This window comes from Pristiophorus japonicus, chromosome 18 (assembly GCF_044704955.1).
Source record: "Pristiophorus japonicus isolate sPriJap1 chromosome 18, sPriJap1.hap1, whole genome shotgun sequence".
NCBI lineage: Eukaryota > Metazoa > Chordata > Chondrichthyes > Pristiophoridae > Pristiophorus > Pristiophorus japonicus.
Genome location: NC_091994.1, coordinates 23986881 through 24000578, shown reverse-complemented (window position 1 = coordinate 24000578; position 13698 = coordinate 23986881). Strand labels below are relative to the sequence as shown.

General features: G+C 39.8%; 2 protein-coding genes across 2 annotated transcripts in view; one reads left to right on the top strand and one right to left on the bottom strand.

The window, feature by feature from the left end:
* LOC139228606 (glutamic acid-rich protein) overlaps positions 1–7172 on the top strand; it is a 48524-nt gene extending 41352 nt beyond the window's left edge. Inside the window, exon 7 of the mRNA XM_070859782.1 lies at positions 6311–7172. Coding sequence (XP_070715883.1) covers positions 6311–7021 — 711 coding nt within the window. The 3' untranslated portion in view covers positions 7022–7172. The remainder of the gene's footprint in view (positions 1–6310) is intronic.
* Positions 7173–9494: 2322 nt separating this feature from the next.
* Positions 9495–13698, bottom strand: part of amh (anti-Mullerian hormone) — a 34081-nt gene continuing 29877 nt past the window's right edge. The window contains exon 5 of the mRNA XM_070859781.1: positions 9495–11868. Within this exon, the coding sequence (XP_070715882.1) occupies positions 10911–11868 (958 nt within the window). The 3' untranslated portion in view covers positions 9495–10910. The remainder of the gene's footprint in view (positions 11869–13698) is intronic.

Below are 13698 nucleotides of genomic sequence, written 5' to 3'. Positions count from 1 at the left end.
CGTCTTTCGGATGAGGAGTTAAACGGAGGTCCCCACCTGCCCTCTCAGGTGGATGTAAACGATCCCATGTCACTATTTTAAAGAAGAGCAGGAGAGTTATCCCCAGTGTCCTGGCCAATATTTATCCCTCAATCAACATCACTAAAAACAGATTATCTGGTCATTATCACATTGCTGTTTGTGGGAACTTGCTGTGTGCAAATTGGCTGCCATGTTTCCTACATTACAACAGTGAATACACTTCAAAAAATACTTCATTGGTTGTAAAGTGCTTTTTTTACCTCATCTTGTTGTGAAAGGCGCTATATAAATGCAAGTCTGTCTTTCCTTCTTTGATGCTGGTGGGGAGAAAAGATTGAACAGGTAGAGCAGTAAGTCTGCAAGGAACAATAAAAGGGCTGATTTAAACCCCATTTGCCTGGCGGGAACAGTGCAGTCAATGGGGGGGGGGGGGGCATGCGGTGGGCAGGGTGGTGAAGATGCTGTTTTGCATGTCAAGGCTGTGCTATACACAGCAGGCTACAACCATGCATGATGCAAGAGCAGGAGCATACTGCAAAACTCCTCCCATCCTATCTCAGCAGCAAAAGTGACATTTTATGTCCCTGATGGTCCTCTCAATGACCGCTCTTGTGGAGACATGTGCCTTGTAGTAATCCTCTGCTGCTATTCGGATCAGTCTTAGTGAGGTCACCATCCATGGGGGCAGAAGGTAGACTTTGTCATCCACATGCCATCAAAAGTGGTCAGGGCGGGCAGAACTTCAAAGTATGAACGCATCATTGCCCCCCTCTCAGTCAGAGCCCCACATGCTGCCTCATATCCTGATGGCCAAGTCTATCCCTGCACAGGTGCAGGAGGAGCAGTCTTTGGCGGAGCCCTCACAGGCTCCAAAACCCAGAGGACATCCGCCAAAAGTGTCTAAGCAGTCAGAGTAGGGAAGTGAGCAGCCTGCCTTGACCTCTGCTGAAGCCACAGGAGTTGCACGTCATAGGAGTAACAGGAAAAAAAGGACACAATTGTAGATGCACATGGGTGTATAATAAAATGCTTGAGGTTAAATATCTGCAGAAGTTGTGAGCCACATAAAATTATTTATTTGCACCACTTTCCCGTCTTGCCCATTTTTCCCGGTATATGGGAATTGGCCTTGTCAGTTAGAGTGAATGGTAAGACATTACCCAACCTCGAGCATGGTGTGTGTGTGACAGGAATGGTTTGGTCGTTTTAGGACCGCTTTGTGGTTTGGTAGGTTGTGGGGAGGGGGCGGAGGGGGGTGCGGTGGTTAACTTAACTAAATTGTGCCATTATGAGGCCATCCCGGGCACCAATGTGTGTCACGGCTGCAACAGTGTGTCCCGCTGCTGGTGCAGTGTCCACTTTGCAAAAGCAAAAGAGGAAATAGCAGAGCTCCGACCATCATTACAGGTGTGGTGCCAGAGGACTGGAGGACTGCTAATGTTGTACCTTTGTTTAAAAAGGGAGAAAGGTATAGACCAAGTAATTTCAGGCCAGTCATCCTAACCTCGATGGTGGAAAAATTATTGGGAAAAATCCTAAGGGACAGGATAAATCTTCATTTGGAAAGACATGGATTAATCAAGGACAGTCAGCATGGATTTGTCAAGAGAAGGTCGTGTCTGACTAACTTGATTGAATTTTTTGAGGAGGTAACCAGGAGGGTCGACGAGGGCAGTGCATATGATGTAATGTATATGGATTTTAGCAAAGCTTTTGATAAGGTCCCACATGGCAGACTGGTCACGAAAGTAATAGCCCATGGGATCCAGGACATAGTGGCAAGTTGGATCCAAAATTGGCTGAGAGGCAGGAAGCAAAGGGTAATAGTTGATGTGACTGGATGTTTTTGTGACTGGAAGGCTGTATCCAGTGGGGTTCCGCAGGGCTCAGTGCTGGGGTCCCTTGCTTTTTGTGGTATATATCAATGACTTGGACTTAAATGCTGGGGGTATGATTAAGAAGTTTGCAGATGACACTAAAATAGGCTGTGTAGTTGATGATGAAGAAGAAAGCTGCAGATTGCAGGAAGATATCAATGTACTGGTCAGGTGAACAGAACAGTGGCAAATAGAATTCAATCCGGATAAATGTGAGGTAATGCAAGGCAAGAGAATACACATTAAATGGTATGACACTGAAAAATGTAGAGGAACAAAGGGACCTTGGAGTGCAGGGCCACAGATCCCTGAAGATAGCAGGCCAGGTAGATAAGGTGGTTAAGAAAGCATATGGAATACTTGCCTTTATTAGTCGAAGCATAGAATACAAGAGCAAGGAGGCTATGCTTGAACTGTAAAAAACATTGGTTAGGCCACAACTGAAGTATTGTGTGCAGTTCTGGTCACCGCATTACAGGAAGAACGTGATTGCACTGGAAAGGGTGCAGAGGAGATTTACAAGAATGTTGCCTGGACTGGAGAATTTTGACGATGAGAAAAGATTGGAGATGCTGGGTCTGTTTTCTTTGGAACAGAGGAGGCTAAGGGGAGACCTGATTGAGGTGTATAAAATTATAAGAGTAGATAGGAAGGACCTGTTTCCCTTGACAGAGGAGTTAACAATCAGGGGACATAGATTTAAAGTAATTGAGGGGAGGTTTAAAGGAGATATGAGGGGAAATTTCTTCACCCAGAGGGTGGTGGAGGTGTGGAACTCACTGCCTGAAAGGGTGGTAGAGGCAGGAACCCTCACCACATTTAAAAGATACTTGGATGTGCACTTAAAGTGCTGTAACCTACAGGGCTACGGACCAAGAGCTGGAAAGTGGGATTAGGCTGGATAGCTCTTGGTCGGCCGGCGCGGACACGATGGGCCGAAATGGCCTCCTTCCGTGCTATAAAATTTCTATGACAACTTTCAGCATATCTTTTACACATTGTCACACACAATGTATACATTCAGGGAGTGGAAACTCTTCCAGTTGAGGAAGCTGAGGGGGTCAAGATGAAGAATAATCTGCAGGTGAAAGGGAGTGAGAGGGTGGGGGATAATTGGAAAATGACACACAGACAGAATTCAATCTCCATTTCAAAGTCATATATTCTGTCAGAAAATACTGGAAATACTCAGCAGGTCAGGCAGCACCTGTGGAGAGAGAAACAAAGTTAATGTTTCAGCGCGACCTGAAACATTAACTCTGTTTCTCTCTCCACAGATGCTGCCTGATGCAGAGTATTTTCAGCATTTTCAGTTCTTATTTCAGATTTCCAGCATCCCCAGTACTTTGCTTTCATATATTCTGTCCTTAGTTTTAGGTGAAATTTGATTTTATATTATTATTTGTAGTTAAGTAGCAAAACTTACCACAGTGTGGGAAGCAGAGAAAGTAGAGTTGACTGGTGCAAAGGAATTTCTGTACTGTACAAGCTGGGAAACGCAAAACAGAAGCGCAGCAGCGCCACCACCGGAGGGTGTAATTACAGTGTAATAAGTTTACATTGTTACCATTATGAATGTGGACATAGCGATTAATAATGGCAAAGAGTTGACACAAAAATGTGACAAAACGTGACAACAGGAAGTAAGATTTTGTAGACAGGAAGTGCACGCTGACATAATATAACGGATTTTCTCACTCGTTATTTTTAAATTCTGGAAATGTTGGTCTCCAGCTGCTGCAGTAATCCATGCATTACTATAAGATGATAATGACCAAGGGACTGTTACTCCAGGCAAAAGTTCGAAATGATTGTTTTCAATTTAAAATGTAGTAATATAGTGCTTACAAGTGCCTGCGCATTATACTTTTCTCAAAGGTAGATGTCACATCCAAGTGAGGTAGATAATTTTTATTAATATATGTATTCTGAACTTCCATGTCACAGTGTGAATTTGTAAAAAAAAAACACAGCCTTAAATAGACCAATATGCAATATATTATTTTGAGATTAGCGTGTTATTAATAAGTAAACCTTCGAAGATCTACTGTGATTATTTCATACACTTATCTGTATTGAATTTCACCTTTCTAGTTCTGCCTACTTGCAAATATTGCCCAGGTGCTTTAGTAATTCCTTAACTACTTCAATACTTTCCAATGCCCCCACCCCCACCCTCAGTTTAGTATCATTTGTGAAGTTACGAACACACGAACAGTGACGGACAGGTAAAGACCATTTGGTCCATTGAGCCTATCCCACACAATTGCGATACACTGTGTCCACCACACCCGAAACCATGTGATCTCCTGGGAAAAGATAAAAAACCCAGGCTAATTTGGGAAGGAAAAAAATCTGGGAAATTCCTCTTGCACAATGTACGTTGCATTTTTGACTCCAGATCATTTATATAGATCCAAAATGTTAGGGGCTCCAGTACTGATCCCTGGGACACTCCATTCAGTACATTGCCACAACCCAGTATCACTCCCCTAACTAGAACCTCAGATTCCCACTGCCTTAAGATCATGGAGCAGCCTTTCAAGTGGAACTTTATTAAATGTTTTCTAGATGTCTAGGTATACCATATCATACTTCATTGGCTGTAAAGCGCTTTGGGATGTCCAGTGGTCATGAAAGGTGCTATATAAATGCAAGTCTTTATTTATTTATTTATTTATTTATTTATTTAATCTTTATGACTGTATTCTCTGAAATCTACACATATTGGAATATGTGTTCACCAAGACAAGATCTATGATTAACAACAACTTCATTTGCTATTTAAAAAAAGCAAGAAAACAAATTTCCATTATGTGTTACCTTTCTTGACAATTTACTTTAATTTCAAATCAAGTTTCCTTAAACAGAGATTAGTCACTCAGTATCTCCTTTGTATTTCTACTGCACCCAGTACAGGAAAGGACTCTGGTCATGGAGTTCTACATTAACTGAATTTAGTGAAGGGTTGATCACAAGGAGGTTAAAACGGAGCGCATTTATGAAAAGATTTATAGAGCTGATTCTTTGAAATCATACTCCCAGCAGGGAGCTTTGCCTGGAAGAAATGTATATCAGCCATGATCTAATTGAATGGCGGAACAGGCTCAAGGGGCTGAATGACCTACACCTGTTCCTATGTTCCTTCCTTCCTTCCTAAAGTGCATCTCCACAACCCAATATCACTCCCCTAATTAGATCCTAAGATTTTCACTGCTTTAAGCTTGCAGAGCTTTCATGTGGAAATTTATCAAATGCTTTCTAGAAGTTTAGGTATACTATATCATAGGGATTCCGGTGTCCACTCGGTGTTGTGTAGGCATAAGTAACTGACAAACTGAGCCAGGGATAAAGTAACTTAACTTAACTGTGCTTTTATACAACCCAAAATGGTGTCCCAAACCAGAATGAATACAGTAACTGTGAATAGCTCCCGCAGGGTCCTAATGCCCATCCTGTGAGCTGTAGCAAATAAATAGAGTATGAACACAACACTGGGGGTGTTAGTTCCTCAAAAATATCAAGGCAGTTAGTAAGGAAGGTCTGCCCTTTTTGATGTACTAGTCAGTATATAATGTAGCATTTGATTCAAAATATGGAGAATTGTGCAGAGGATGTCTGCAATTTCCTGATATGCACTTCCAGCAGGTGAGGCTACCCATTGTGAGTGTGATTTTACAAAATTGATTCTTATGCACATGTCTCTTTGCCAACTATTCACTGAAGACTAAGGAGCAACGCTGCAATTCAGGCCCACCTATCCCACTTTTCCAACTTGAATATTAGCTTCAAATCAAAGCAGGTTCGTGTGTGCACAGTTTATGAAATTTAGATCTGGTGCTGTGGATAATGCCTTGCCAGATAAAAAAAAAGGCAGGAGTTAGCACTGCAGAACCATTTTCCAAAGTATTTCTGCAAAATAACTGCAGCATTTAGAGTAAACTGAATGATTCAATTATGGGAGATGATCTGAGTCAAAGTGAAACTGTGGATTTATCAATGGTTTTACAATTATTCTCCTCCAGTTAGTGCTTTATCCCTTCAGCCTACCTGTAATCGAAAGAACAAAGAAAGGCTTGCATTTATACAGTGCCTTTCACGACCACCGGGTTTCCCAAAGTGCTTTACAGCCAATGAGGTACTTTTTGAAGTGTTGTCACTATTGTAATGTAGCAAATGCAGCAGCCAATTTGCGCACAAGCAAGCTCCCACACAACAGCAATGTGATAATGACCAGATAATCCGATTTAGTGATGCGGATTGAGAGATAAATATTGGCCAGGACACCAAAGATAACTCTCCAGCTAACTAGGTAAGCTGTTTTAGTGATGTCGACTGAGAGATAAATATTCACACTGGATGGTAAACACAATTTCTTTAAGAGCATATAATATATATATTTTTTTCACCAGGCAGAAAAGAGTATGCTAGAGGATCAGGTATTGATTTCAGAAACTGAGGAAGCCATTACTGAACTTGAGAAGAAGCTTCCTCCTCAAACTCCTGTCAGAACAGATTTGAAAAAGACGTGTATCACGCAGAAGGGAAAGCCAGGAGGCTGCAAGGTTGAGGCAGCTGAAAGAAAACAGATCTCTGCACATATTAAAGAGATCAAAAGCATTAAAAGTGCTCATAAGCCAAGAGATAAAAACTCAGAACCCAGGTCCAGTAAAGACAAGAAAGATCACAAGACCGAATTTGAAAAGAAAGATGATAAGTACTTCAAAAAGGAGCACAAGGAGGAAAAACACAGGGGCCACCAAGGCTACCAAGAGAAGCACTTCAAAGAAGGAGACGGCAAGAAGCTTTCCAAGGGCAAAGAAGAGGGATGTGATAAGGGGAGTAAATTTAATCAGCACAACTTTCCAAGAAGACATGAAAAAAATGCTAAACAAGAAACATACAGCAAACATCAAGGCCATCATAAAGACTTTGAGAAGCATAAGTTTTTCATTAAGCAAGATGACGACAAAAAACATGATTACAAAGTGCATAAAGAATATAATAAGTACAGAGTGGTCAAACGCAGTAAACATTATGGAGGTGAAAAAATTTATAAGAAGGGTGGCATGGGAAAGCATCTTGGTAAAAATAAATTCAAAGAAAATAGAAAACACGACTAATTCGGTTCAAGTTCCCAGTTATGCGCTTTCACTATTAGCCACAGTGACTAGAAAATACTTCCACCATGAGAAATCTAAACAGAAATGCTAGTTTATATCAGTGAAGTGTAATGTTTCTAAATAAAAGTACAGTTATTGCACCAAATAAAAATCTCCTCGTGTCAAATAAAGTTATTTACTGGTATGTGAAGTTAACAATTTTTAATAAATCTGCTGCTTTGGCGGCATTTTAATTATTTGAAGCAAATACAATTGAATTTTGAGGCAACAACGTGTGGCTCAGTAATCTCCACACTGGAGTAGGGAATGAGGAATAAAGGAAATAGATTGCTTTGTTCAGTTTCAGATCCCTGTTTGCTAAATCACACACTCGTCATATATTATATTATATATTATATGTTTTTGTGTTCTAATATTCTGTCTGTGCATTTTACTATAGTAAATAATTGGGTAAAACTGTCTCTATTCCTTTTCCCCTATGAGTAGGTCTCTCATAGAATAACCTGACTGGGCAGCCTGGTAGCCATGATCTTATTGAATGATGGAGCAGGCTCGAGGGGCCAAATGACCTACTCCTGCTCCTATTTCTTATGTTCTTCTGTTCAAATATTAAAGGGGTATGGCGAGAAAGCAGGAAGGGGGTACTGAAGTTGCATGTTCAGCCATGAACTCATTGAATGGCGGTGCAGGCTAGAAGGGCCGAATGGCCTACTCCTGCACCTATTTTCTATGTTGCTAAAGCATTGTACATCCAGCCAAAGGTTCGGAGTCAGAATCCCAGTCCTGATCTTGAATCTTTTTTTGGTAGCATTATATATACACGTTGTGTCTTTCTACTTAGTGCATGTTTTACACCACAGGGATGAATAGGGGTAATAAATGTGAGGGTTTGTTTGTTGACTATTGATGCGTTTGAATCTGCTGCAGCTGAATCCATTGTGTGTTCTGATATTCTCTCTTCATGGATTACATAACTTCATCTCTCTCTGTTCTCTTTGTCTTCTTTGGTGTAGACTTTTCTGCAAATGTGCTGCCTGAATTCAGGGCGATAACTGAGTCATCAGACTGTTACTGCTAGAGGAAAACTAGAAATCAATTGCTGCTGCATGTTATAAGACTTTCAAAAAAGACTAATGTATATAAAAATGCTTTACCTTCAAACACCTTTTAATCTTTATAAATAATTTAGAAATCAGGTCTCAGTGATCTGACACCTATCTGAGAATGCTGATGGATACTCCAAGTGTTGCCAGTTCTGCCCATCTCACTGTTTCAGTCCCGTTCTCTGCCCTGTCCATTGCTATTTCCATGTTTCACATTTTCCCTCCCTTACCGCCTCTGTTTTTCTCTTTCCCTGTTGTCTCCATGTTTTTTTCTTTATAGTAATGCATATTGTCATGTTTGTAACTTGTTACAAGTTTAGCTTCTTATTCTATATTATTATACTGAATTGAATCAAAATCAAATAAGATGAATCAAGGGATATGGGGATAGTGCAGGGAAGTGGAATTGAGGTAAAAGACCAGCCATGATCTTATTGAATGGCGGAGCAGGCTTGAAGGGCCAAATGGCTTACTCCGGCTCCTAATTCTTATGTTATGTACTGTCTGCAATGATAAAATATGAACACATAAAGGTGCTAATACTTCTGTTAAAGTAGAGGAATTGAGTAAGAGAATACAAAGCGCTGTATAATAACATTCGCCTACAATGATTTCCACTTTCTTCTATGTGGTCCTATATCACTATCACCTCATCATCACCTAAATCTGAATTGATCTGAACGGTTTGAATTCTAAAGTATCTCAATCCAAGCAAGTGAGAATCAACTCCATTTGGATCAATTCCAAAATGGACCAACAATTGGTACATAATTCGTACAACTGAAACTGATGAGTCAGTTACTGACGTGGAAATGAACTGATGTTTTTGTCAGGCTTATTGTTAGGTTTTCTGTCCATGTATTCATGTGAAATAGCCCCCCTGCTGCAACTTACTATTAAGACTGTCACAAGCATATATTGTAAAGCCAAGGCAGCAGGAGCATTACACCATGGCAACCTGAGTCATGCTCTAGACTCCTGATATAAATTGCTATTATTACCTGACTTGAGGCCACTGTGCTGTCTTAACTTAAAGTTGCTGCATTTTATTGATAAGGAGCAAGATATTTTGTATGGTAATGCTGCGCAGTATCGTGGACTTTTTGACATGCTGAAAACATGGTGGGATATGTACTGATTAAGGATAAAGCAATAATTTCATCATATTAAAAGTTGAAGATATTAAAGTAACAATAATTTAAGAGTTTAAAATGTGTTACTGTGCCATGTTTATGTTAATTTTAACAGGAATGTTTGCTTATTAATCGTTCATTACAGTCAATAGGACTGACTATATTTACCTGGCATCCACACTGCAAATGACTCCAAAGACCATTGCCATATATATATATATATATATGTAATGTTTTATTGTTAAACGTTGGATAATAATGTAAAATACAAAACAGAGATATAATAGAAAACCAGTGACTTTCCAGTTTAATTAGAAAAAATAGCAGTATTTATATTTTTTCCATGGAATCTTTAAAAAAAACCTTTCCCCATTTTAAACTATTATTGTCTTCCTCCCTTGAGTGATACCTTGACCTGCTCCCATTACTGGTCCTAAGATAATTATTGGGAGGTATGAACGAGCAACATGAACTTACCAACGTTTCCTCTTGATGGGAAGCAGCCAGTATCTGCTTGCCATCTTCCCTTAAAGACACTGACAAGATTAGGAACATGCTTTAGAATTTTCCACCTTAACTCCACCACGCATACCATCATCATGTCCAACAGCAAAGCACAGAATAAAAAGCGTATTCATGCATAAGAGTTTATTAAAATAGGATACACGGGTGTATATTGGAAAATAAAACCAATTAAGATTAATGCTTAATTTAAAGAAAATCCTTTAAGGATGCCACAGAACTTCCATCTCAGCCAAGAAATTTCATAGAGGTTACACAATAGACAGATAAATAAAATGGGATAGCCCACGGCTTAATGTTAATCTTTGTGTTCAGTTATAGCATCTTGTGTTGCATTTTCATGGAGTGCACGCAGGACTGTGTCCATTGCAGCTTCAAATGCACTAAAGCAAACAAGTGAGTTCAGTTCAACTGCACAGAAATCTCCTTTTGTCACTTTGATTTACAATCCACCACAGACACAAGCAAAGATCTCCTTACACATTTGAGGGTTTCCAACATAGCAGTCATCATATTATGTCAGAGGTGGGCATTTTATTAAGAGCTATTGTGTGTAATTTAAACACATTTATATATGCATACCCACAGATCTCCAGCAAACTTTCCACAGAATTGAGATTTTCAAGCTGCCACTGGTCATTTACTGTTCTGTCTTTCAGCAAACATGAATGGATAGACTGATTCTCATTAGTTTTGAGGACCTGTCATGAGATTCAGATTAGCATTGAGTTAGCATGATTGTGAATAACTGAATTCATTTCCACTGGTTTGTTACATATAGCAAGTAATTGTGGCCCATTGCCTAAGGAGAATATAGGTATAATTTTTTTTAAATGTCAATTGAGAGACAGCTATTCTCATTTCAAAATCAGTGTCAACAATTTACATCAATGAGGATGAGAGAAATGTTTGGATTTTCCATTTCCGACCCATTTGAAAAGTGATGAGCAAATCATGATCCAAACTGGATTGATACAAAACATGACCTGGGTTCCAGAATTAATATATGAAGTACTGTAAAAAATATACTCAATTTGGTTGAGAACGTGTCACCATAGATGCTCATTATCAAGTCATATGTTGGTCTTTTCAGTCAATATTTGACTCATGAAATGTGCCAAGATGCCTGGGTCATCTACACTTACATTCCTCTGCCACCATATTCTTGTACACAGTAATCATGCTGCTATGATCATTGACAACAGCCAGGAGCAGTTCGGAATACTCCACTGGTACACAACATGGCTCTCGTTTTGTGGGAAGCCCCTGCTCCTGCATTTTAATCAGTAAGACAACATGATTAGATACATTTCCCATTAAGGGAATCCTGCAGGACCCAACACAATTATGTATATTGTACAATTTTGGAACCAAAATCCAGTCATATGACAAACGCTCAAAGTCAATGCTGAGCTCTTCCAGTTTGCAGATTGACCGGTTGGTTGCACTCCTGTTCTGCCTAAAAAGTTTTTGTCTCTTATCCCAAAATGTCTTCACCGTTTGTAATGTCTTCAGTAACAAAAATGTATAATATGTCTTTTGTCTGCGATTTCTTTTCCTTTGGCTGTCCTGTGGTGAGACACTGACCTGAGGGAACTCGGGGAGTGGAAAGGGATAGTTACATTCATTCAGTAGATGGATCAGATTTTTTAAAACCTTCTCCTTCTGTAAAATAGGAATTTCCAGTACTCTTCTGATTGTGTTCTGCAGCTTAGTGAGGAAAAGCTGCTGCATCTTTTCCTCCATTTCCCCAATATCTTCGTCTTCTGTTATCTGCTCCAAAAAGTTCTCCGCGTTCTCTGGCAATAAAAATACCAAGGGCTCATCTGACTGCACCAACAGTTCTAAGACATAGGCATTTGAAATATTCAGTGACTGGTGAGGAAGACTCTCAATGGTTTCCTTATCGAGGTGAAGCACAGATCTGGAATTTTGGTCAGTGGAGTAATCTAACACCATGTTCAAAAATCTACTGAGATGCCGTAGGAACTCGCGTGGAGACCCATGTCCTGAGGACGGTGTATGAAAGGGAGTGTCCAATGTTTCCAAATAATCACTCTCTGCTCTTTTAACTGCTTTGGAATCTTCTCTAAAAGTAGAATTGACTGGATTAGGCTTTATGTATTCAAAATCACATTTATATACATATTAGTTGATCTCCTTTGCATTGCTCATAAACAAAGGTAAAAAAAAGTTTCCCAATGTCTCGCACTCTCAAATTCTTTCTGTCTCTCTTTCTGTTTGTCTTCCATTCTTTTTGTCTCCCTCTTTTTTTTCTCTATATGGCTCTCACACTTTCCAATTTCAGTTTGTTTCTGACTCTTATTCTTTCTCACTCTGATTAAAAAAAAAAATCCTTTTAAAATAAATATTCACAACCTGGCTGTGATCGCATTAGAGTTGTTATAGCCACCGTTATGACTTTTTTCAGCGATTAGCTGCATATTTCCACAAATGTTACTTTGTCTGATCTAAGTGCTGGATATTTTCCTTATAATCATGGGGAGTTTATTTTGCCATCTGATAAACTGGATTAACAGGTGTTTACTACAGATAAATCTTACATTCTACAAAATTATATAATCAATGCTTATTGCTGGGATTGGGATCAGGTAGGTGTCACTAATCATAGCTTCACTCTTCCTCTTACAACACTGCCTCTCATGCTTGTTACTATATTCAGGATACCACACCTCTGATGTAATGTGCTACCATTACACAATAATATGGAAAAGGGACAATGGACAGTGCGTGAGGTAACCCCTAGTAATCTATATCCAACACCATTGCTTTTAGGAATGTAGAAACTGATTGGATGTACAGAACTTCCTAGGCAGAGAAAATAGGATAAATGTAATATCCTGTTGGTTTGCTGAATTTCACACATAATTTTACGAAGTAATACTTGTTGAAAATCTCCCTTAGAAAAATGAATGAATGGGGAACAAACTAAGTCAAATGACCCCATCATTCACCTGGAATTTAGGACCATGGTGGTTTTTGACAGCCATTGGCAAAGGCAGCAGATTGCAGCTGTCTGTACATCTTCATGTTGGATATGACTAACCCCAGGTGGCTATGTCTGGGATGAATACACCCGATGGATAGTGTATGGTGGATTTAATTATATACCTTTGATGACTTCTTAAATTTCTGTCAGTACATTCCTGCCCATGTTCCTCCTTAGCCAATTTGAGCACATTGCACATTCACTTGATTGATTCTAGAGATGAAGGGGTTAACTTATGAAGATAGGTTGACTAGGTTGGGCCTATACTCATTGGAGTTCAGAAGAATGAGAGCTGATCTTATCGAAACATAATGAGGGGGCGCGACCAGGTGGATGCAGAGAGGATATTTCTATTCATAGAGGAAACTAAAACTAGGGGACATAGTCTCAGAATAAGTGGCCACCCATTTAAAACTGAGATGAGGAGAAATTTCTTCTCCCAAAAAAATGTAACTCTATAGAATTGTCTGCCCCAGAGAGCTGTGGAGGCTAGGTCATTGGCCATATTTAAGGTGGAGATAGACAGATTTTTGAGCGATAAGGGAATATAAAGGGTTATGGGGAGCGGGCAGGGAAGTGGAGCTGAGCCCATGATCAGATCGGCCATGATATTGAATGGCGGAGCAGGCTCGAGGGGCCAAATGGCCTACTCCTGCTCCTATTTCTTATGTTATTACTGTGTGTACAAAATGTTGCCACAAAATCAACTGTGTTCCAGGGAATCTCCATTGCAAGACAGACCGGCTCCGCTTCATTTCCTGAATTATATGCGTAGAAAAAACATGTGCAATGTGCAACCTCCTACATATCATTTGTGTTGCTTCCCCTCCCCCTGAACCCTGTTAACCACAAATTATATTGATATTAACAGCCTTACTTGAAGTTCCACCCACACTGTGCACCTTATCA